General features: G+C 47.3%; 1 protein-coding gene and 1 long non-coding RNA gene across 3 annotated transcripts; one reads left to right on the top strand and one right to left on the bottom strand.

Moving 5' to 3' along the window:
- Positions 1-1,386: 1,386 nt before the first annotated feature.
- Positions 1,387-8,652, bottom strand: LOC122425593. Of its 2 annotated transcripts, none has more exons than XR_006264923.1 (3): positions 8,545-8,652; positions 1,881-1,977; positions 1,387-1,718 (listed from the first exon to the last, which is right to left on the bottom strand). It is a non-coding gene; the product is annotated as an uncharacterized LOC122425593 (long non-coding RNA). The 2 variants fall into 2 exon arrangements; XR_006264922.1 differs by lacking the exon at positions 8,545-8,652 and adding an exon at positions 2,096-2,461.
- Positions 8,653-8,816: 164 nt separating this feature from the next.
- CXXC1 (CXXC finger protein 1) lies at positions 8,817-14,419 on the top strand. Its single transcript, XM_043444308.1, has 15 exons — positions 8,817-9,057; positions 9,880-9,998; positions 10,101-10,201; positions 10,463-10,698; positions 10,783-10,968; positions 11,348-11,374; positions 11,451-11,696; positions 12,102-12,209; positions 12,317-12,501; positions 12,775-12,982; positions 13,065-13,175; positions 13,304-13,353; positions 13,474-13,570; positions 13,738-13,890; positions 14,000-14,419. Exons 1-15 carry the CDS (start codon positions 9,055-9,057, stop codon positions 14,144-14,146), a joined length of 1,977 nt encoding a protein of 658 aa, XP_043300243.1. The 5' UTR covers positions 8,817-9,054; the 3' UTR covers positions 14,147-14,419.
- Positions 14,420-25,129: the final 10,710 nt, after the last annotated feature.

Here is a 25,129-nt window from a genome sequence, read left to right as displayed (position 1 = left end):
GGAGCCTGGCGGGCTACAGTACATGGGGCCACAAAGAGTCGGACACAATTGAGCAACTAACACACACACACCTGTAGAAGGGCATGGCAATTCACTCCAGTATTCTTGCCTGGAGAATCCCACGGACAGAGGAGCCTGGTGGGCTATAGTCCATGGGGTCGCAAAGAGTCAGACACGACTGAACGACTAACACACACACACACACATACGCACACAAGTGGAGTATAGGAGCAGGATGGTGGTAACAGAACCACAAGAGTAATTAAAATAGATAAGCTTATTACTCACAGGTCCTGGAGGACCTTCATCTCTCCAGTGGTCTTCAGGTCAAGACAGGGTGCAGAGAGGCAGGATGTGGGGCACATGCCTTTATCATAAGGGTCCCTGGGTGGAGTGCTTTGGGCTTCCTAGGATAGGGTCCCAGTGATCCATTCAGACCAGAGTTTTGGTAAGCCACAGTAGGTCTATCTAAGGGGTGCATAAGGCATCCAGGCGCTGGGATGCGGGAGAGACTGTTGATCACAAGAGCTGTTGGGGAAGGCATTTCAGGAACTTACGTTTGCTTGTGACTCCATAGCTGCCATAGAGGGTGCGTGCTTGCGTGAGGGGCCTGGTGTCAGTTTAAGGTCTCTGCAAACCGCTTGGCCAAACAAAATGGACGAGGAGGCAGCAATACCTCCTAATGTAGCTTAGTTACATTCTCCATATGTCGACAGGGGTTTCCCGTGGGAGTGAAGGTCGCCCAGCAGCCGTCTTCAGACCCGGCCAGGAAGACGCAGGGGCCCCACCCCGTCCCTGAGGCACGGCTGAGAGTCACCCTGTAGGTGGGTAGCTCACCCTGGCGGTGGGTAGCGTATGGCGAAGTCTCCCCAGGGGAGTGCCGGGCTCTGGGACAGCACGGGCCTCTTGCTGAGCTGAGGCCCTGATCGCCGAGGGATACAGGGTTTCCATTATGAAAACCCACCCTCCCAAGAACGGGTTCCGAGGTTGGACGACTGCAGAGGGCGGACAGACCTCACGCGGGACTCGACTTTCGGGGCTCCTTGGAGGGATGAAGAGCTCTAGGAGTGCACGGGGTCTCCGGTTGGGGCCGCTGCCGCCGATGCCAAAGCCGCGGCAGCAGCAGGCAGCAGAAGTGACCCGGCGCGGGCGGGGCCACGGGTGCTGCGGAAGGCGGCGGAAGGGCCATGGCCACTACCATGACCTCGCTCTCCTTCGCCTGACCGGGAGGGGCACTCCTGCCCGCCCCCCCCGCCGCCATTTTAAGCCAGTACAATAAATAACAAAAATCACAAAAGTCTTCCCGACGTGCTAAGAAAGCCTGAACTGTGCACTCTTAGGATCAGATGGCATGTAACCAACCCTTTATTCCCATTATAAGATACAACTAGCTGTATCAATTAGAGTTGTATTTTGACCTTCAACTTTTCCAAGAGGAATGGCATACTACATAGTTTGCCTTCCTAGCAGAAACTGGAAAATATCCAGAGAGGTGGAGTAGAGAATCTCGACGCCTCAACCGAGAGGAAGTAGCTGGTTTCGGCGTCCTACGTTGCCATGGTCACGCGGCCCACTTCCGGCCAGGTGCAAACCGCGCGCAGTGGGTAGCCCGGGGCAACCAGGACGCCGCTCCAGGAAGCACTCCTCACTCACTGGTCGCTGTGTTTTGAGGCATCCTGCCAAGGCGGCGGCGGCGGCGGCTGAAGGTACCCGGAACTCTGAAAATGTAAAGACAACTTTCTGGCTTTCGGGGACACTGGGAGGTGAAAGGCATAACACTCTTCTCTTGGCGACCCGGGCAACTGAGGAGTTGGAGGGCAGGGAGCTAGACAGGGGAGGAGGAAGGGGAAAAAGAAGGGAGTTAATGACTTGGGCCCTACCTTCCAGACACTTGTCCAAGCCGCCTCCAGTTCCTATGCCCAGCCTGCCCAGGGGGATCTGCAGTCAGGACTCATGTTAAGAGGAAAGAATGACATCCTGTGTTTGTAGAGGAAAAACGTTTAAGTCATATCAGACTCTTTCGACCCCATGGACTATAGCCACCAGGCTTCTGTGTCCATGGGATCTACCAGGAAAGAATACTAGAGTGGGTTACCATTTCCTTCTCCAGGGGATCTTTCAGACTCAGAGATGGAACCCGGGTCCCCTGCGCTGAAGGCCATCTGCTTCATTGCAGGCAGATTCTTTACCGACCGAGTCACCAGGGAAGCCCCTGTTAAGCAGGAATTTGTGAGTCAAACAATTTTGTTATTCTTTGAAAATATTGTTTTGGATATTCTGAATTCCTTAAATTTCCATAAGCTTGTTTAATTTTTCAAAGAAGTAAGGTAGGATTTTGATAGGGTTTGATAAGGGTTGTGTTGACCTGCCCCAAACTGATCTACCAGTTCAACACAACCCCTATCAAACACATAAAAAGATCATATATAATCTTTTATTCCCCTACTCAACCATGAGGCTGAGCTTTCTATCAGTTGGAGGTATGCTTCTAGAATTCCCACATTACTGCCTATCTTATCGTGTGCTTTGCTGGAAAACTGACTTTTGATTGTTCATTTGCTTAGTTTCTATTTTTAGAGTCCATTATACTCAAATAAACAGCCTAGTTATTTAGCTTAAAATAAATAGGTAAAGGAAAGAAAATTAAACCCACTGCCATCAGAAGGAACTCTAATAAAGATTAAAGTGCAAATGAATAAAATAAAGATGCAAAAAACAAAGAGTTAGGTCTTCGAAAAAGTATTTTAAATGATGAATTAGCTAGAATGACCAGGAGGAAAAACACAGAAGATTGATTCAAATTACTAAAATCAAAAATGAAATACCATCTTTACTGAAGTAACCGATTATTTTTTAAAATAGTGTAAATCACTGCCAATAAGTTAGATAACTTAGATGAAATGGACAAGTTCCTAGAAAGACACAAACTACAAAATATGACTATCACAGAAATAGAAAATCTGAGTAGACCTATGACAAGCAAAAGGATTAAATTAGTAATTTTAAAACTTCCCACTAAGAAAAGCCCAACACACATGACTCCATTGGAGAATTCTATCAAATATTTAAAGAATAATTAATATCAAGTCTTCACAAACTCTTCAGAAAAAAGTAGAAGAGGAAGTAACACTTCCAACTCATCAGAGGTAGAGGCTAGCATTACCCTGATACCAAAACCAGACAAAAATATCACAGAAAAATAAAGCTGCAGACCAAGATATCTTATGAGTATAAAACAATATCCTCAATAAATTACTGGCAAATCAAATCCAGCAACATATAAAATGATCATACACAATGATCAAGTAGGGTATATTTCAGGAATGCAAGCATGGCTTAACATTAAAAAAAATCAATCTTTATAAATCAATATTTATAGAATATTAATCTCATCTACAGACACAGAAAAGCATTTGACATAATGCAACAGCCTTTCATGATTCAAAAAACAAAACACTTAACACACAAGCAATAGTAGGGAACTTCATCATTCTGATAAAAGGTCCAAAAAAGCCCACAGCTAACATCATACTTAATGATAAAAGACTGAATACTTTCCCTCAAGGGCAGGAACAAAACAAGGATGTCTACTTTATGTCGCTATAGATTTGCCTATTCTAGACATTTCAGATAAATGGAATCATATAATATGTGACTTTTTGTTTGTTTCCTCTTTTATTTTGCAGTGTTTTCAAGGTTCATGCATGTTATAGCATGGTATATGAGTACTTCATTCTTTTATGTAATGGAATAATACTACATTTTACAAATATTACAAAAGAGTCAACATGACTTAATGACTAAACAAAGAGAGGTCTGCCTTCTGCCCTACTTGGCTTTGGGTGGCAATATCTAAGCCTATCAGTGTTATTCCTCACAGGAATGTCTTTGTTTGCCTGGGGATATTTTAGTCACTATTCAAATAGTCAATATAGGTCCATCTCGTCAAACCTATGGTTTTTCCAGTAGTCGTATATCGATGTGAGAGTTGGACTATAAAGAAAGCTGGGCACCAAAGAATTGATGCTTTTGAACTGTAGTGTTGGAGAAGATTCTTGAGAGTCCCTTGGACTGCAAGGAGATCCAACCAGTCCATCCTAAAGGAAATCAGTCCTGAATATTCGTTGGAAGGACTGATTCTGAAGCTGAAACCCCAACACTTTGGCCACCTGATTTGAAGAACTGACTCTCTTGAAAAGACCCTGATTCTGGGAAAGATCGAAGGCAGGAGGAGAAGGGGACAACAGAGGACAAGATGGTTGGATGGCATCACTGACTCAATGGACATGAGTTTGAGTAAACTCTGGGAGTTGGCGATAGACAGGGAGGCCTGGCATGCTCCAGTCCATGGGGTTGCAAAGAGTCGGACACGACTGAGCGACTGAACTGACTGAACTGATAGTCAATATAGTAATTTAGGTTGGGGCTGGCCATGTCACAAAGTCTAGCAATGTCATTTAGGATAAGGACTTCGGGTCACATGGTATTAGCTCATGTGACCTCATAAGGGGTTAAAAACTGAGATCAGGCACATGGGCAGTCAGCAGTGTCTATGTAATGGAACCACAGTAAAGATTCTGGATGCCAAGGCTCAGGTGAGCGTCTCTGGTTGGCAATTCCATGCATATTGTCATATATCGTCCCTGGGAGCAGCTAAGCCTGTCCGTGATTCTTCAGGGAGAGGATCACTGGAGGCCCTGCATTTGGAACCCTCCTGGACTCTATCCTATGACTGATTTTAATCTGTATCTTCTTCCTGGATAACTTTGGGTGTAACAACTTTCAGTGAGTTTGGTAAGTCCTTCTTGCAAATTAGTTGAGGATCCCTAGATTTGCATTGGGTGTCAAAAGTAAACATGGTCTTGGGGAACCCTTAAACCCTGCAATGATGTCAGAAATAAAGGTGGTCTCTTGGAGACCATTTCTCAGATTTTGCAGCATTTATGTTCATGGGATATATTTGTCTATTATTTCCCTTTCTTGTAATGTCTTTTTCTAGTTTGGTGTCAGAGAAATGATTCCCAAAAGGAATTGGGAATATTCCTTCTTCTCCTGTTTTCTCAAAAAATTTATTTAGGTTTACTGTCTTTCCACCTTCAATATTTGACAGAATTTGCTGGTGAACTAATCTGGACTTGAAGCTTTCTATGTGGGATGGTCTTTAATCATAAATTCAAATAATTTTATATCAATATGGCTACTCATATTTTCTGTTTCTTTGTTAGTTTGGTAAATTGTCTTGCTAAAGATGAGAAAATTGCCCATTTTATCTAAGTTGTCAAATATAAGTTGGTATAGATGTGTGAATAATATTCTGTATTCAATATCTGTAGGATCTGTACTGACGGCTCTTTTTCATTTATCATGGGGGTAATTTCTGTTTTTTCACTTTTTTAAAAATTAAATAAACAAATCATTTAAATAAATAAATATTTAATAATTAAATCATGTTTTAATAAAAATATTTCAAAAATATAGAATTGACTATAAATTTAGTCAATGATATTAAATTTTAGTTTAATGAATTAAGGTGAATTTGAATTAAAATTTAAATATGTAAAATTAAGTTTGGATGAATTAAATTAAACCATATTAAATAAAATGTAATAAATTGAACTAAAATTAAATTGGAATTAAATAATATGTAAGACATTGAATTTCATACATTAAATTAATATTATTTTAAAGCAAATTGCATGCATGAATAAATCCAAATTCAATTATGTTACATTAAATTTAGCTTGAGAAATTAAATTTAGGGCTTCTCAGGTGACTCAGTGGGTAAAGAAACAGCCTGCAATGCAGGAAACACGGGAGACACAGGTTCAGTCCCTGGGTTGGGAAGATCCCCTGGAGGAGGGCATGGCAATCCACTCCAGTATCGTTGCCTAGAGAGTCCTATGAACAGAGGAGTGTGGCACGCTACAGTCCATAGGATCACAAAGAGTTGGATACAACTGATGTGACTGAAAGTTCAGTCACTCAGTCGTGTCCGACTCTTTGCGACTCCATGAACCACAGCACGCCAGGCTTCCCTGTCCATCACCAACTCCCAGAGTTTACCCAAACTCATGTCCATTGAGTTGGTGATGCCATCCAACCATTTCATCCTCTGTCGTGCATGCATGCATGCATGCAATTAAATTTAATTTAAATTTGAATTATATTGCCTTAAACGGACACAACTGAGCGACTGAACTGAACTGAAACTTATAAGGTTCCCTTAAACCGGAAACGAATAATGTCATTCTGGCTTTGAATGTGGACATGAGGACGTTTATAATGACCACAACCTCCCCTTTCAGACTGTGTATGTGTTGGGGGGAGGGGTTGTACTGACACTTTGTATCTTATTTGATTTTCATGGTTGCCCACGTTAGCGTATTACCCTGAGGAAATGTCTGCCTCTCCAGTCTGAGGATCTTTGGTTATACATTACATAAATTTTTTAAAAAACTTTAAATTAAATTTATGGGAGAGAAAACTGAATACATATGAAACAAGAGAACCCAAGTGGACATCGCCAGGAAGTGGGCATAATCTACACTCTGGTGGTGGGTGTTAGCTAGGGAGCAGTAGGGATAGGATGGGTTTAAACCAGTGAGTTTTGTTTTGCAGAAAGTTGCAGCCACTAGATGTTCCAAAAAGGTAACAGTGCATTCCAGTCAAAAGATACTACTGTGAGAGCAAGTAACCAAGTGCCTACTTACTTGCAGTTTTGGGCAAACTAGGGTAACCTTTGCTTCATTATAAGGATCATGCCTCCCTCCATGCTTAACTTAAAAATGCCCCCAGGGACACAGTGCTTTGAGAACTATCTCCTTGTCTCCTTCCTTGTCACAAGTAACAAATAATAAATGCTTCTGCTTTATTATCTGTTTATTACTTGCGACAAGGAAGTTCTTGATGGCTAAATAACCCAAATGACAGACCCATTGTGCCTGGTCAAGGGAAGACTTGATGAAGCTGGTGGTTGCTGATTTAAAAATCTACTTTGGTGTAACTCTATGGCTGATTCATATCAATGTATGACAAAACCCGCTGAAATGTCGTGAAGTAATTAGCCTCCAACTAATAAAAAATTAAAAAAAATAAAAAAATAAATAAAAATCTACTTTGGTCCAGCCTTTCTCACCAGAGATGGTCAGGTCACCAGCGTATATGGCCTTCAGTTGTTATCTAATTCTGAGGGGTGAGTGCTGTTGTAGAGGCCCAGAGGCTGAAGCACCAGGTAGGCCTGGCTAAGGCACTGCTGGGAGGAGTGAGCTGCAAACAGTGGTGGGAGGTGTCAACACAGACAATCAATAAACAATCTACATTAAAGAACAGAAGAGACTTTCATCTGAACCAAGCTGAGGACTGGCCCAGGAGCGCAGCAGCCTCCACCAAGGAAGAAAGCACTCTAGAGAAGCATACTTTTCAACAGTTTTATACAGCATCAGAAAAAAGAACATATTAATACATCAAACACGGCAGAGGTATGTTCCTTCAAGGTTTCAACAGCGGTGTAGTTACAAATTAGCAGACACATAGTGAGTGAGCATGACCTTGGCAGGTGGGACAGGAAACTTATCCTCCAAGGAGTGCTGGCATTGGTGTCATAGGAATAATAAGGAACAGAATGAAGGGACAAAAATAGGTGATTAAGTAGTTAATTCCCCCCCCCGCCCCCCCAGGGGATTCTAAGTAGAAAAATATGGGAAACTCCTGTAAGTTAATAATTACTGGAGAAAGCAGGTTTGCTTCACCACAAAAGGGAGGCATTTCTCCCTATCGGAAAGTGGGCATTCTGAAGGAGTCTTTTGGGCCTAGAAAAGAAAACAACAGTCTCAAAGGCCCTTGTTGAATCATCTAACTTGGGAGAAAACAAAACACAACTTTAGCTCCAACCTGATGCTCCAGGCCTGTTGCATCCATCTGGGACTTAATCGCCCCCTGTCCGGAAACCTTCCACCCCCTACACCTGCCCAGAAGACTTATCACCCCCTGCCCAACTACAAATGTCATCTCAACTAAAGAATACTCAAAATTTCCCACCTGATTAACGTTTCCCTTATCGCTTCCACAAACCTCCCTATAAATATGGAGCCTCCCTGATCCCTCACAGCGCTCAGCCTGGTCCGACGGTCGCCCCTCCTTGCCTGAATAAACGTAACCTACTTTTGTTGACGTCCTCTTTCCTTTTCTGACTCGCCGGACCTATACCTTACACATTCTTTAACTGCAGTGGTTAGAACAAGTGTACAACGTGTACTTGACAGATCATAAATCAGGCTGTTCCAGTTTTACATAAAGTTTAGGCCAAATCAGATATAAGCCTGACTGGGCTTCCCCTGCCCCTAATAGGCAAAAATTTCCTTAGTCAGAGGTAATGTGGGAGGCATAACGACGGGACTGCTTTCCTTCCTAGCATAAGGCACACAGTATACAGACGTCCATTAGTAGACGCTGAAAGGAAAAACGACTGAATAGTGGAAAGAGCGACTCAATCCAGGTAGTGTTCCTAAAAGCGGGCCCCCTTCCCTATAGACATCTAGGCAGTACCAGCTGCTGGCGCCAGAATCCACCGGCAAGATGGCGGCGCCCTCTCGGTGGCCGATTAGGACGCTGCCACTGAGCGTAGGATTCCATGATGGCGGCGTCAGCATGGAAGTCGCGCAGTAGGGGCGACCATATTGCCTAAACTTAGCGGCCGTACAGATAGTGACTGTACGGACCAGGCCGGCCGACAAGATGGCGGCTCCCTTGGTAAAGATGAATTACAGGCGCCGCCATGTTTCCCGAGAACACACGGACTCGGCTGCCGTACGGTCTCAGTAGTCAAGATGGCGGCACCTCGGAGACCGTCAGAGCTCTAGCCGGGCGACAACAACTTGCGTGTCGCGGAACCGACGCACTGGGCCTGCGCAGTAGGAGTACGGTGCCTGGGAGGCACCAGGAAAAGCGGAAGTGCTTGTGGGCGCCTTTGCAACGGCCGCGGACGCCGCCGAGTGGTCTGTGCAGGTTCGCGGGTCGCTGGCGGGGTTCGCGAACGGGTGCGTCGGGAGCCGAGAGATGGTAAGTGCGCGGTCCCAGGAGGGAGTCGGCGGTTAGAGGTCAGTGAGGTACGAAATGGTGGAGTCCATTGGTAGGCTCGTGGGGGTCTGTGGTGATCCATAACCAGGGACTGTAGGCAGAATGGGGGAGGGGGGAGGGTCTGTGGTGAGCCTTAACCAGGGTCCCTGGGTAGAATGACGGGGGGTCTGATGGTCCGAATTTTCACTCGTGGGGGAACCATCGGGGAGTTCTCTGATGAGCCATCATGGGGGTCTGTAATGGAAGTTTAGCGGGGATCCCTGATGGTAGTGCCTTGAGGGTCCCGATGGGGGATTCTTTGTGCAGAGTGATGGGGGGAGTTTCGACGAGTTGTGTTGGGGCAGTCTGGAGGGAGCCGTGATAAGTCGGTATCAGGGATCCAGGGGGGCGGGGCCGCCGGTGAGGTTGATCACTCCGGAATCTGAAGGGCACCGTGCTGGGAAGTCTGCCGAATGAATAAAGTGGTGCCTATGAGAGCCTGTGATGGGGGACCCGTGGAGAGCCATGACAGGGGCAAAATGTGGGGAGTGGCAGGGTGTTTGCAGCGAGCCATTATATGAGTGGGTGTCTAGTGATGGGGGTGTCAGTGGGGTAAGTGATTGGAAACTCTGAGACGAGTGAAGAAGCAGAGTAATGAGGTGTCAGGGGTGAGCGATGGGGAGTGGTCTACAGGGACTACGATGGAGAGATTTAATGAGGAGCTGTGGTGGGAAGTCTGCACTGGGAGACTTGAGATGTGTGGTGAGCCATGATGGGCCTGTACTAGTCGGATGAGGTTCCATGATGGGGGGGCGGGTCCCACAGGAGGGCGACGCTTCAGATCCAGAGCCTCCAGACGCCGGGGAGGACAGCAAGTCCGAGAATGGGGAGAATGCGCCCATCTACTGCATCTGCCGCAAACCAGACATCAACTGCTTCATGATGTGAGCCCGGGAGAGGCGGGCGGGACGGACACCTGGCCAGGTGGGGTGAGGCCAGTGGGTCCCGCCACTCACGTCTCCCATCACTCGCCCCATCCTCCGCAGCGGGTGTGACAACTGCAACGAATGGTTTCACGGGGACTGCATCCGGATCACTGAGAAGATGGCCAAGGCCATCCGAGAGTGGTACTGTCGGGAGTGCCGAGGTGAGGGGCAGGCAGCTGGGGCTTTGAGGGAGGAAGAGGAGCTTTCATGGGAGGGTGGGTCGTGGGGAGCAGTGGATGGGTGGCTGTGAGCAGAGTGACTGCGGGTCGGTGCCCTGTGAGCTGTGATAGAAGGGGCAGCTCTGCCCTGCAGTAGGGAGACAGAGCCCGTGGGTGGGCCAGAAGAGGAAGGAAGAAAGAGTTCTGGGGCCCCTCGAGGTCCCCCCATGCCAACCCCCACTGGCCCTGCCCTCTGCCCCACAGAGAAGGACCCCAAGCTGGAGATCCGCTACCGGCATAAGAAGTCGCGGGAGCGAGACAGCTCCGAGCGAGACGGCAGTGAGCCCCGGGATGAGGGTGGAGGGCGCAAGAGGCCTGCCCCGGATCCGGACCTGCAGCGCAGGGCAGGGGCAGGGACAGGGGTTGGGGCCATGCTTGCTCGGGGATCCTCTTCGCCCCACAAATCCTCTCCACAGCCCCTGGTGGCCGCGCCCAGCCAGGTGAGTGGCGGCGACGGCTGGGATCGGTGAGGGGCTCCCCCCGGAGGCCCTGCTTGGTTCCTGAGTTCCGGGCCCCTCCGCCAGCATCACCAGCAGCAGCAGCAGCAGCAGCAGGTCAAACGATCAGCCCGCATGTGTGGCGAGTGCGAGGCCTGCCGGCGCACGGAGGACTGTGGCCACTGCGACTTCTGCCGAGACATGAAGAAGTTTGGGGGCCCCAACAAGATCCGGCAGAAGTGCCGGCTGCGTCAGTGCCAACTTCGGGCCCGGGTGAGCATGGGCAGAGCTGGGCGGGGTCAGGCGGGGGGCCAGCGTGTCCAGGAAGAGCCGGCAGGGGCAGGCAGGGTGGGGTCTAACCGCGTTCAGACAGGTGGCGAGCGGCCTGTCCTGTCCAGATGAGCGGGGTGTGACCAGATGTGCCGGGCTGGCAGGGGAGCCCCCAGCCCCAGGTGGACGGGGTAGGGCCAGGCATTTCTAGGTGGTCGGGCCTGGCTGGGGCAGGGTGTTCTGCTGCTGAGCTGCGGGCAGGCTGGTGTGTCTGGGGAGGTGAGGCAGGGCTGGTGGGTGGGGTCAGGCACTTGGCAGGGCGAGGGCAGGGCCCCCCTCCCTCCACCTGGGGCTGACCTGGGCCTTCCTCCTGCCGGCACAGGAATCGTACAAGTACTTCCCTTCCTCGGTGAGTCCAGCCCCCCAGGGCGGGCGGGGCATGCGGGCAGGGCGGTCAGGGCCAGTCCTGAGATTCTGCCCCGCAGCTCTCGCCGGTGACGCCCTCAGAGTCCCTGCCAAGGCCTCGCCGGCCCCTGCCCACCCAGCCGCAGCCGCAGCCGTCGCAGAAGCTGGGGCGCCTCCGAGAGGACGAGGGGGCAGTGGCATCAGCGGCAGTCAAGGAGCCACCGGAGGCCACGGCGACACCCGAGCCGCTCTCGGACGAGGACCTCCCACTGGACTCTGAACTGTACCAGGACTTCTGTGCAGGGGCCTTCGATGACCACAGCCTGGTGAGCAGGCAGAGCGTCCCATGGTGGAAGGGTCAGTCCAGTTGAGTTCAGTTCAGTCGCTCAGTCGTGTCCGACTCTTGGCGACCGCGTGGACTAGAGCACGCCAGGCCTCCCTGTCCGTCACCAACTCCCCGAGTTTACTCAAACTCATGTCCATCGAGTCGGTTATGCCATCCAACCTTCTCATCCTCTGTCGTCCCCTTCTCCTCCTGCCTTCAATCTTTCCCAGCATCAGGGCCTTTTCAAACGAGTCAGTTCTTCGCATCAAGTAGAGGTTACAGAAGCAGAGAGTATCCGTAATGAGGAGAGAGGAGGCAGAGGGTATGGAAGGTTGATGTGGGGACTGAGTAGGTCGTGGGGAGGCCACCAGGAGCGCAGGAGAATCAGCGTTTGCCTCACTGGCAGCCCTGGATGAGCGACACGGAGGAGTCCCCGTTCCTGGACCCGGCGCTGCGGAAGAGGGCGGTGAAAGTGAAGCACGTGAAGCGGCGGGAGAAGAAGTCAGAGAAGAAGGTGACAGGGTGGTGGGTGTGGGGAGGGGACGGGCTGGGGCGCCGGGGGCATCAGGGGTCCGGGGGTGACTTTAGCCCCGCCCTGACCCCACTCGTGTCATCCCACAGAAGGACGAAAGATACAAGCGCCATCGACAGAAGCAGAAGCACAAGGACAAATGGAAACACCCGGAGCGGGCCGACGCCAAGGACCCCGCGTCGCTGCCACAGTGCCTGGGGCCTGGCTGCGTGCGCGCCGCCCAGCCCGGCTCCAAGTATTGCTCCGATGACTGCGGCATGAAGCTGGCGGCCAAGTGAGTCATTTTGGGGGTCTCGGGGGAGTCGGGAAGGACACGGTAGGGCATGACCGGAGCCCCCAGTCAGTCACGTGGCCACTGTTCAGTCAACCAAGCACCCCCCCCATCCGTCCACCTGCTCACGCACCCATCCTCCGTCTGCCCGTTCATTTACCTGGTTACGCACCCTTTTACCTTTGAGTCCCCTTCCATCGTGCATTGGAGCGCCCCACTTACCCGCCTCCTTGCTGGCTTCCTCCCCTGCGCACCCAATTCTCTGCGTCCCCGCAGCCGCATCTACGAGATCCTCCCGCAGCGCATCCAGCAGTGGCAGCAAAGCCCGTGCATCGCGGAGGAGCACGGCAAGAAGCTGCTCGAGCGCATCCGCCGGGAGCAGCAGAGCGCGCGCACCCGCCTGCAGGAGATGGAGCGCCGCTTCCACGAGCTCGAGGCCATCATCCTGCGCGCCAAGCAGCAGGCGGTGCGCGAGGATGAGGAGGTGAGGGCCGCGGCCGGGGCAGCCCGGCGCAGGGCCCCGCGCCTGGCCCTGTCCGGCCTCATGGTCCCCTCCGCCCGCGCAGAGCAACGAGGGTGACAGTGACGACACGGACCTGCAGATCTTCTGCGTCTCCTGCGGGCACCCCATCAACCCACGCGTTGCCTTGCGCCACATGGAGCGCTGCTACGCCAAGGTCAGGGTGTCGGCCCGAGGGGGTGGACGGTGTGGGGACATCGCGGGGTCTGTGGGGGGCAGGTGGGCCGTCCGGCGAGGGCCGCAGCGCACGCCCACAGTTCCCTCCGTTTGTGCTCGCCCCTCCAGTACGAGAGCCAGACGTCCTTTGGGTCCATGTACCCCACCCGCATCGAGGGGTGAGTGTGGGCGCGTGAGGGGTGAGCGCGGGGCGAAGGCGGGGTCAGAAGTGGCCGCCGCTGGTGCGGGCGGGGGCGCTGCCGCGCTCCTCTTCCACGTCCTCCGCTCCACACCCCCAGGGCCACGCGGCTCTTCTGCGACGTCTACAACCCTCAGAGCAAGACGTACTGTAAGCGGCTCCAGGTGCTATGCCCCGAGCACTCACGGGACCCCAAAGTAAGGCTTTCCCACCCCCGCTCCCTTCCTCCGCCCATGTTCACCCCCGCTTTTCTGATGCAACCCTTCCTTGCATTCCTCCCTTGTTTCTGCCCCCACCTCTCCTCTCGCTCCTTCCCACTCCTCCAAACTTGCCACTTCCCCCACCCACCCCGGGCTCCCCGCAGGTGCCAGCTGACGAGGTATGCGGGTGCCCCCTCGTAAGGGATGTTTTCGAGCTCACGGGTGACTTCTGCCGTCTGCCCAAGCGCCAGTGCAACCGGCACTACTGCTGGGAGAAGCTGCGGCGTGCCGAGGTGGACCTGGAGCGCGTGCGCGTGGTAGGTCCTGACCGCGCGCCTGGCCCTGACCGCCGGTGTGTGGACGCGGCCGGGGTCGAGTGGAGCGGGGCTCCAGGGCTGCTGCTTGAGGCTTCTGCTCCCCGCGCAGTGGTACAAGCTGGACGAGCTATTCGAGCAGGAGCGCAACGTTCGCACGGCCATGACCAACCGGGCCGGCTTGCTGGCTCTGATGCTGCACCAGACCATCCAGCACGACCCGCTCACCACCGACCTGCGCTCCAGCGCCGAGCGCTGAGCCCCGGCGGCCCAGCGTCCTCTCTCCCTGCGCTGCGGGCGGCCCGGCCCCGGACCCCCGTTTGTCTGGTCTGCCATTCATATTCCTCCGACGGCCCCTGAGTCCCTGTGCCCATCCGTCCACCGTCTGACTGCCCGTCTGCCCTTAGCAGGGCCTTGGAATTTCACGTCTTTTGTCTCTCCTTTCTCTGTGCCTGGGTGGGACTGTGGAGTCTGCTCACCTGTGCCTCCCCGAACTCTGGTTTTGTTAATAAAATTTTGATGAAACAAAAAATCTAACTGTTGGTGGCCTCCACACTTTTCAGTTGCAAATATGTTCCCACCGCCCTAGAGTAGAGGGGCGCACCTGTGCCCCTGAGCGGCTGCAGCACAGGTGTAGGCTCCACGTGGCTGCAGTATCCAGCTGGCGCCCACTCGGTGCTCTGCAGGCCCCACCTTGGGCGTGGGGAGCTGGCTTGCTGAATGAGAGCCCCGTGACCTCCACTGCCATCCAGTTATTGTGAGACTAGGTGTTTGACCGCACTCATTCCGTGAGTGACTGATTCCTGTGTGAACAGGAATGTTCTTACTCTTACACATATTCTCCAGACCAGAGATGTATTAAATGACGTACACAAGGCCTTCCTCTTCTCTACAAACCCCTCTCTCAGGGTGCACAGACACCAGGAGTGCCCCCCACCCCAACCCGACCCAATGTCGGGGCCAGTCCGCCCCAGGCACTGCCTTTCCAGGAAGGATGCACCCTCGTGGGTTGCGGGGACCTGGTCTTTTACCTGCAGAGCAGTACTGCCCTCTCCCCTGGTGGGAGAAAGAGCTGTGGCCATCGCCAGGCGCGGGTTTTCTGGGTATTCCAGTGACTGTTCATCTTGGGAGGGGGGGGGGGGGTGGCAGGGAGAGAGGGAGACACAATCGCTGTGGAGCAGATCTTAAGTTTTAAGGGAAGATAAGAAAATTTAAGCACAACAGCTGCCTGCCTGTACTGGGCCCTGCCTACTGAGCAGTGTGTGCCTGCATTATACATTAACCAGGCCTCCCCAAAGGCAGCAAGGGCTGCTCAACTGTAAAGATCAATGTTTTCTCCCCCTTCTTTTGATGCCAGCAATGTAATCCTTAGATTATAACTTTCTTAATGCTTTCCTAATTTTGTAACCTGCGGCTGCTTCCTATGTGTAGATCTGGACTATATATCTTTGGTGAACTTTATGTAAAATGTCAGCGTGTCATTTTGATATATGATCCTTTGTCTCAAATATATATATAACTGTGCCGTCGACTTCTGTACCTTAGAGCTTTCTGAAATACTATTTCCAGGGTTGTAATTCTCAGGTTGGCTCAAAGAAAACCATCTATTTCTCCTTTAGATCGACTATTGATTAATTTTTCATCAACCTAAGCCTTTCTCTGTTCCATGCCTCTCGTTGAAGTGGATATGGCTGACTGTTAGGCAAAGAGGCTTGGAGTTGTCAGCAGTCATTTTAATAGGAGTGGCTGACACAGGTATATGGTGATAGGGAAACATTTTATAGGCTATACATGTTATCAGTCATATTGATTTGTTGCACAAACATTGTACGTGTACTTTTAGAAGTTGAAGCATGTAGAGATACATGCCATGAGTAGCTTGAAAGCTACTAAAAGGATAATAATACATAAAATGAAAACGACAGTCGTCTGTAAAACTGAGTGAAAAAAATACCTAGTCCTGAAGGGAGCCAACTAAAGGATCTCTTTTTTTCTTTCTTTGTTTAATCTTATAACCATTTTGTCTTTTGGGAGCGTTATCTAGGATCATCTATACTTGTGCAGAGGTATTGATGTAAGTGCAGCAAGCAGGGTGAGCAATAGCACACCTCGTTGTTTAGCCATTAGGAAATGAAAGGTAGGGAGTTCCCTGGTGGTCCAGTGGTTAGGACTCAGCTCCCAATACAGGGGTATGGGTTTGATCCCTGATCTGGGAACTAAGATCTTGAAAGCAGCATGGTCAAATAAACAAACAAAGACATCAAAAATGAAAAGAAAATGGTAGGGAATTGTATTATCCAGTACAACTGAGTTAAGGAATTGAAGGATGTTCCATACTGTTTGCAGACTCTGGCTGTTTGGCCAATGGTGGCTGATAGATTTACAGCTGTATCTCTCTTTATTTATACTCCTGCCCTAGGGATCAAGAGTCTCAAAAGACTTTGCTACCAGGTATCTTGGTATACTTGTAACATGGGTCTCTTAATTTCTTAATGGAGAGAGAAATGCAGTCCAGCTCTCACTTTTATATAGACATAACATCCCAATAAGCATAGACCTTATAACTGCCAGCCCTTTATGTGTCATTCATGGACAGGTGTGTCAATTCCAATGCCACATGTGAAGACAAAACCTGAGGGAGCTAAAGTCATCCTCCCAAGAGAGCTCTCACTGATGGACTCATCAATTGGAAAGTTTGCTAACACTGCTTTAAACCATGGGTCACTTCTCTTGCAGGCTTTCCAAGAGCCATCTGTATGGTATTGGACATAGGGAATTGCTGTCATAAGTTACTTGCTTTTTCTCTTCAAGACATTTGTTAAGTAAGGGATGGAGCAAAAGGGTCCTAGGCTAAGTCATGTTCAATCTCTAAGGGCCAAGGATAGTATCAGATAGGGGATGGACACATTGACAGGCTGGAGAATCTGAACCTGAAAGGTTAAGCCAGAGGGAGATGGATCCATGTAAGTGATAACATTAGGAATATCTGAAAGTTCAGTGACAGGAATTATGAGGGGCATGTATCAGTCTTGTATTGACTGAGGAATTTGATGACAAATCCAACAATCGGTTAAATGACCCCCCTATACTCTGTGACAACTTGACTAAAGAATTTTCTTTCCATCCTAAATGCTGGGGCAAAAGTATAGATAGAGGTAAAACAAAAACACTCAGTGTTGACAGAGAGACAGACAGTTGGTAAACAGTTCAATTGAACTAGTAGGATGAGTCCAACAGGGCTGGTCCGGACTCTTGGGTTAGCTATCTGCTGTTGTTAGTGACTTCTTAATCCAGTTTGTCTTAGTCAAAGACAAGGTGTCAGAAATAGGAGTCACAGTCCATTTAGGAGCAGAAGCCCTTTTAAAAAAATGAGAGATAGGAAACCAGGGTTTACTTCTTTCAGCTTTACAACAGAGATGTTATTTAATAATACCTGATAGGGCCCTTTCCAAAGCAGCAGCAAAGAATCTTGTATTTGATACCTTTTCCAGTAGACAAAATATCCAGGTTACAACCCATGATCCAAAAGGTCTTCATCTTCTAGGAGCTCATTGTGAAGGAATTAGTTACCAGCTTTTCATTTGGGGCTTCCCTGGTGGTTCAGAGGGTAAAACATCTGCCTGCAATGGGGGAGACCAGGGTTTGATCCCTGGATCGGGAAGGTCCCCTGGAGAAGGAAATGGCAACTCACACCTCTATTCTTGCCTGGAAAATCCCATGGACAGAGAAGCCTGGTAGGCTACAGTCCATGGTGTCGCAAAGAGTCGGACACTACTGAGCGACTTCACTTTCTTTCACTTTTCATTTTCCTTAAGTACCTTAAGAAGTCCCTGACATTCCTTAAAAACCTGGAAATAGAACTGCCATATGACCCAGAAATCCTACTACTGGGCATACACACCAAGGAAACCAGAATTGAAAGAGACACATGTACCTCAGTGTTCATTGCAGCATTTTTACAATAGCCAGGATATGGAAGCAACCTAGATGTCCATCGGCAGACAAATGGATAAGAAAGTTGTAGTACATATACACAATGGAATATTACTCAGCTATTAAGAAGAATGCATTTGAATCAGTTCTAATGAGGTGGATGAAACTGGAGCCTATTATACAGACTGAAGTAAGTCAGAAAGAAAAACACCAATATAGCATATTAATGCATATATATGGAATTTAGAAAGATGGTAACGACAACCCTGTATGCGAGACAGCAAAAGAGACACAGATATAAAGAATAGACTTTTGGACTCTGTGGGAGAAGGCGAGGATGGGATAATATGAGAGAATAGCTTTGAAATATGTATATTACCATATGTGAAATAGATGACCAGTTCAAGTTTGATGCATGAAACAGGGCACTCAAAGCTGGTGCAATGGGACAACTCAGAGGGATGGGCGGTGGGGGAGGTGGGAAGGCGGTTCAGGATGGGGACACATGTACACCCGTGGCTGATTCATGTCAATGTACGGCAAAAACCACCACAATATTGTAAAGTAACCAGCTTCCAATTAAACTAAATTAATTAATTTTAAAAATTAAAAAAATAAAAAAGATAATGTTACAGAAAGTAAAACTGAAACATTAAGTCAAGTACCAACAGCTTTTTTAAAAAAATCACTGGGCAATACATCTAATGATCCAAGAGCTCATCCAGAAATAAAATCTATAAGCAATCTTTAATCATTTCAGAGAAGATGGCATCTGTTAGATGTTATTTGACTGACACAGGACATGCCCTTTAGAGAAGTAAGAAGCATCATTGTGAGAATTTATAATAATTTTACCATACATCATACTGAAATTCAAAATAGAGAAAAATGTCCTGGGTGCCTGATAGAAGATAATGGAGGTGACTGAACAGAATTCTAGCTTCCACTGATGGAAAATAACAATGCAGGAATGAAAGATGTATGAATCCAATACAATAAAAAGCCACTATAACCATAAAAAAAAAAAAGTCCCTGACAACAGTGCAGCATATCATCACCCTTACATAATATTGATTTGTACAAGCCTTCATCTGCTGCATAGGACATCCAGTGGTTATTTCAAAAAGAGACAGTTGATGCTTAGCAAAAGGAGTGGGGGCTTCCCTGGTGTCTTAGTGGTAAAGAACTCACCTGCCAATGCAAGAAACATGGGGTTGATCCCTGGGTTGGGAAGATCCCCTGGAGAAGGAAATGGCAATCCAGTCCACGAGTTTTCCCTGGGAAATCCCATGGACAGAGGAGTCTGGTGGGCTACAAAAGAGTCAATCATGACTTAGCAACTAAACAATGACAACAAAAGGAGTGGACCTAAGACAGAAGCACCAATGGGAGAGCTCTTGGCCATGAAAGGTTAAAAGCCCCTAAGAGTTTTGTCAGTTACATTTTGATGGTGCTGTTGGTTCTTTCTTTCAGCCCTTAAGATCGGGAATGATAAGTGATTTGAAAATGCTGCACTGTTGGCTAAATGTCACAAATTAATTTAATTATTTGTCCAGTAAAGTGAGCCCCTATATAACTGGATCACTATATAACTTGAAAGTGATTCCCCAAACAGGAATTATTCTTTCCAACAGTGATTTACCTGCTGCTATAGCCCTTGCTCTCCTGCAGGGAAAGCTTCAACCCAGTGTGAAAACATACAGATCAACACCAAGATACATTTATATCCTTGAGATATAAATTGCCATACTTCAAAGGGCCCCTTAGGAAGGGGAACGTGGCCTTCTGACCCATGCAGTGGTTTTCTGGGATTATATTTAGGGCATAGAGTACAGTGAGTACATATTTACAAGACTTTATGGCAGAAAGTTTCCAAAACTGTTGTTTTCTCCATGAAACTGCCTTTCAGTTGCCCAATGAATTAAAGAAAATATATGCTGCAGTAATGGCCATTGTACTCTTACAAGCACTATTGGGGTTTTTTAAAAATCAGGTCCAAACCATATTTGTGAGATGGGGTAAAAAACTCCCACTTTTTTGTTGCCACATCTGTTTATCTTCTTTAGTGGTGATTTCTTGAGCCTGTGGAAAAAATTCTCCCTGGGTTAGCAGGGTTCACAGAGGGCAGTGGACATTCTCAAAGCTGAACAGGAGGAATTTTTAAAGTTGTCCATTTGCAGCGTCAGCAGGCTAATTTCCTTTAGCTTCCCTAGTGTCAGATTTGGGATGTCCTTGTGTTTTAATAATTGCCAACCGCTTTAGTAGTTGTGTAGCATTTAACAACTGCAACCTGTTTTTATAGGCTGTCTTGAAGAGGTTAAAAACCCTCATTTCTACTGCATTCCAATGTTGTGTGCCACTCCAAAGGCATAACAACAGCCAATATATATATATATATTTACTATCTGGGTTTTAGCTAGTTGACAATCTTGGGTTAAGGCAATTAATTCCGCTTGCTGTGCTGACTTTGTTGCTGGTAAATAAGAGCTTTCAATTATGTTCACTGTGTATGTCATTGCATATCCAGTTCGCTAATGTCCCTGTTCATCCCTTAAGTCGGGTCCTTCTGTAAACCAAATTAAATCAACATTATCAATAGGAATTTCTTGTAAGTCATACCTGGAACAAGAATTTAGTCTGTTGATAAAATGCAGTCGGGACTTCCCTGGTGGTCTAATGGTTAAGCATCCAACATGCAATGCGGGGACACGGGTTCCATCCCTGGTCGGGGAGCTAAGATCCCGCATGCCCTGGAGCTATTAAACCCCTGCACCACAACTATTGAAGCCCACATGCTCTGGAGACCCTGCGTTGCAACTGGAGAGAGTCCATGCACTGCAGGGGAAGAGCCACATATCACAACAAAGATTCTGTGTTCTGCAACTAAGACCCAATGCAGCCAAATAAACAAATAAAATATTTAAAATAAATAGATAAATAAAATGCAGTCTTGGTTGTTTTCTTCCTGTGGTGCTGAAAGCAGGGTTGCAAGATTAAGACTATTACATTGTGGTTCATGCTCATCCAGGGACACTTTAAAAAAAAGAGATTGTTACACTGAATGAAGGTAATATTAGGTACAGAAAGCAACAATAGTTCATAAGAAGCTAGTCAGCTTACAGAACAGTGCTGAGTGTGGTGAGAGCTTAGAGATTGAATGTGGGACACAAACAAAGGAGACCTCATTATTATTTCTTCAATAATCTTACATGACAAAGCCTTTGCTGAAATAACCTTCATGCAAAGTAGAAGTCCTTTTCCTACCGAGTCTGATTGCTGACTCTAATATCCTATGGGTCAATGTTGATCAACATGTTTTTGAGTAATACACCTAAAACAGTTCCTTTTCTTCAAGTACAAAGAGAACAAGGCAAGTCATAATTAGTGCAACCCAAAGCCTGTGCCTGAGTTAAGATGGATTTTAAAGTGTTCCTGGTCTCTTTTCCTTTCAGCACTCATTCAATCAGATCAGGCTGGTTGGGATTAAGTAATGCATACAAAGGTTGAGAAGCAAGTGGAAAATTAGGTACCTAATTGCTACAATATTCAATCACACTCAGAAAGCCCCTCAATTATTTCTTTGGGAATTAAGCAAGCTAAAATCCTGTTAGTTATTTTGGAGTTGATTAATAGTCTTTCCTTAGATATTAAGTGACCCAAAGTTTTACAATAGGTGGACACACTGGAGTTTATTTTTGGACAACTTTTGTTCCTTAGAAGCTAGTTGTGGTAACAGATAGATGGTGTGTTTTTGAGGATACAATTCAGTTTTAGAACATTAAAACAAACCATCTACACATTGAATTCAAGTGGAGCCACCAGGAAAGCCTACATCAGCTTTAAGCATTTGAGAAAAGAAAGTGGGGCTCTCAATATAGCCCTGTGGCGTGACTGTCCAGGTATATTGATGATCGCCCCATGTGAAGGCAAAAAGGTATTGACTATTCTCTACTGCTCAAAATTCTCCAAGCCAGGCTTCAGCAATACGTGGATCGTGAACTTCCAGATGTTCAAACTGGTTTTAGAAAAGGCAGAGGAACCAGAGATCAAATTGCCAACATCCGCTGGATCATCGAAAAAGCAAGAGAGTTCCAGAAAAACATCTACTTCTGCTTTATTGACTATGCCAAAGCCTTTGACTGTGTGGATCACCACAAACTGTGGGGAATTCTGAAAGATATGGGAATATCAGACCACCTGACCTGCCTCTTGAGAAATCTGTATGCAGGTCAGGAAGCAACAGTTAGAACTGAACATGGAACAACACACTGGTTCCAAATAGGAAAAGGAGTACATCAAGGCTGTGTATTGTCACCCTGCTTATTTAACTTATATGCAGAGTACCATGAGTAATGCTGGGCTGGATGAAGCATAAGCTGGAATCAAGATTGCCAGGAGAAATATCAATAACCTCAGATATGCAGATGACACCACCCTTATGGCAGAAAGTGAAGAACTAAAGAGCCTCTTGATGAAAGTGAAAGAGGAGAGTGAAAAAGTTGGCGTAAAGCTCAACATTCAGAAAACTAAGATCATGGCATCTGGTTCCATCACTTCATGGCAAATAGATGGGGAAACAGTGGAAATAATGACAGACTATTTTTTTGGGCCCCAAAATCACTGCAGATAGTGACTGCAGCCATGAAATTAAACTTTCCTTGGCAGGAAAGTTATGACCAACCTAGACAGCATATTGAAAAGCAGAGACATTATTTTGCCAACAAAGGTCTGTCTAGTCAAGGCTATGGTTTTTCCAGTGGTCATGTATGGATGTGAGAGTTGGACTATAAAGAAAGCTGAGTGCCGAAGCATTGATGCTTTTGAACTGTGGTGTTGGAGAAGACTCTTGAGAGTCCCTTGGACTTCAAGGAGATCCAACAAGTCCATCCTAAAGGAAATCAGTCCTGAATGTTCATTGGAAGGACTGATGTTGAAGCTGAAACTCCAATACTTTGGCTACCTGATGCAAAGAGCTGAGTCATTTGAAAAGACCCTGATGCTGGGAAAGATTGAAGGTGGGAGAAGAAGGGGACCACAGAGGATGAGATAGTTGCTTGGATGGCATCACCGACTCAATGGACATGAGTTTGGGTAAACTCCAAGAGTTGGTGATGGACAGGGAGGCCTGGTGTGCTGCAGTCCACGGGGTCGCAAAAGAGTCGGACACGACTGAGTGACTGAACTGAACTGAACTGAACTGAATTATTCTCCATACTAGTGGAGAAGACACACATAAATCAATTATGAAGAATAGCCGCTCTCAGCTTGAATGGCTGAGAAGAATGTATGTGGATTTGGGACCACAGGATGTGCAGGAATCACAGTATTATTTATAGCTTTCATTTCTTGAACTAACCTCCAACTTTTCCCATTTTCCTTTTTCACTGGTTCTGCCCGCATGCTTAGTTGTGTCCGACTCTTGGACCCTTCGTACTGAAGCACGCCAGGCTCCTAAGTCCATCGGTTTTTCCAGGCAAGAATACCAGAGTGGGTTGCCATTTTCTTCTCCAGGGGATCTTCCCAATCCAGGAATCGAAACTGTGTCTCCCGTGTCTCCTGTATTGCAGGCTGATTCTTTACTGCTAACCCATCGGGGAAGCTGTTATATGCAAATAAATAATACAAATATTTATCAGAGAATTTTCTAGCTTACTTTCAATATACTAACATTAAAAGAAAAAAGAAATAGAAAGAGCAGAGGATACATCATCAAACTGGGTTTTGACCAACAACCAGACTTAAACAGTGCTGGGAAGTCCCGTGTAATAGCACATCTGGAGTCCCAACTGGGAAAAAGTCCCATGCAGCGTGTCGGCTCCGTGGGTGAGACTTTGTTTCACTGGTAAGATGGGTATGTTACAAGGTCTCTTACGGGGAATTGTAAGTCCCTCCTTAAGAAATTCCTGAATAATAGGTTGTCCCATTCAATGCCTCTGATTTAAATGATATTGTCAAATATCAGCTAGAGGCTTGGAGTTGTCAACAGTCCCCTTGATAGGAGTGACCATTTTAAATATTTCAATATCTAAGGAAGAAGGCGGCCATAATTCTTTAGGTACTGGCAATAACAGGTCATTAATTTTTCTTGGTCTGTTTGAGTCACTGATTTTATAACCATCTATCTCTCAGTAACTAGATTTTGTTCAACATTAAGTTTTCTAAATCTAGAAGCATTTCCCCCTTTTGTGAAAAGGCAGTAGGAATATTGTTGACTTCTAAAAGTTCTCTTCCTATCAAATGAATTGGGGCACATTTTACTAGGAGAAACACAAGTTTCACTCTGATAATTCCTAATTGAATGCTTATCAATTCTGATTTTAAAATTTGGATAGGTACATCAGAAACCGCTATTATTAATATTTGAATTGACTGTCTATTCCGAGGGAGAGGGCAATGGATAGGGCAGGGTGAAGAACAGGGACTGCAGCCCCAGTATCTACAAGGGCCTTTAAGTTTCTCCCCAACTGGTGTTTCCACTTCCTCTAAGGTATTGGTAAGGAACCATGTGGCTCAGCTGGTAAAGAATCCGCATGTACTGTGGGAGACCTGGGTTCAGCCTCTGGGTTGGGAAGATCCCCTGGAGAAGGGAAAGGCTACCCACTCCAGTATTCTGGCCTGGAGAATCCATGGACTGTATAGTCCACGGGGTCACGAAGAGTCGGACACAACTGAGCAACTTTCACTATTGGTGAGGAACAGGGGGAAATTCCTTCTCACAATCACCAAAGCACCCCTAGTCCTTTTTAGTTTTGCTTTGTTTCAAGTTCTGTTTAAACTTATGGCATTCTCATTTGAAGAGATCAGACTTTTTGCAATAAAAACAAATGTGGGTACTTTGCTTTGGGCCAGGGTTAGAAAGCAAGTTTTAATAGGGCCACTAATACACTAGCATGTACTGTGGCCCAGTCCAACTGACGTTTTTTAATTAGCTTTGCAATTTTTTTCATCTAATCCCTCTTAAAGATTGAATTTAGAATTGGATCATTTTGATGATTTTGAAAAGTTTCAGGGGCCATTACAGAGTCCTGTTGGAAGGTTTTTCTCAAACCTCTCAAAGTAATGAAAAATAATTTCTTTGGGCTTTTGTTTACATAGGTGAAGCACTGTCCACTCAATTTTCTCAGGAAAAATTTGGGGCATTACTTGTTACAAGTTACAAGCACATCCTTGACACGTGTGAACATCCGCATGCTTGTGCTTGTGAAAATCTTTCACAGCTGACTTCCACTCTGCCTTTTGTAGTCATTCTTTCTTTGGTGTGTGTGTGCTCAGTTACTCAGCTGTGTCTGACTCTTTGCTACGCTTTGGA

The sequence above is a fragment of the Cervus canadensis genome, chromosome 23 (assembly GCF_019320065.1).
Source record: "Cervus canadensis isolate Bull #8, Minnesota chromosome 23, ASM1932006v1, whole genome shotgun sequence".
Taxonomy (NCBI): domain Eukaryota; kingdom Metazoa; phylum Chordata; class Mammalia; order Artiodactyla; family Cervidae; genus Cervus; species Cervus canadensis.
This window is presented reverse-complemented; position numbering and strand designations above follow the sequence as displayed.

Coding starts and splice junctions, on each gene's coding strand:
- CXXC1 (XM_043444308.1), top strand. Junction 10,202..10,462: donor GTACTGTCGGGAGTGCCGAG/GTGAGGGGCAGG, acceptor TCTGCCCCACAG/AGAAGGACCCCAAGCTGGAG. Junction 10,699..10,782: donor TGGTGGCCGCGCCCAGCCAG/GTGAGTGGCGGC, acceptor CCCCTCCGCCAG/CATCACCAGCAGCAGCAGCA.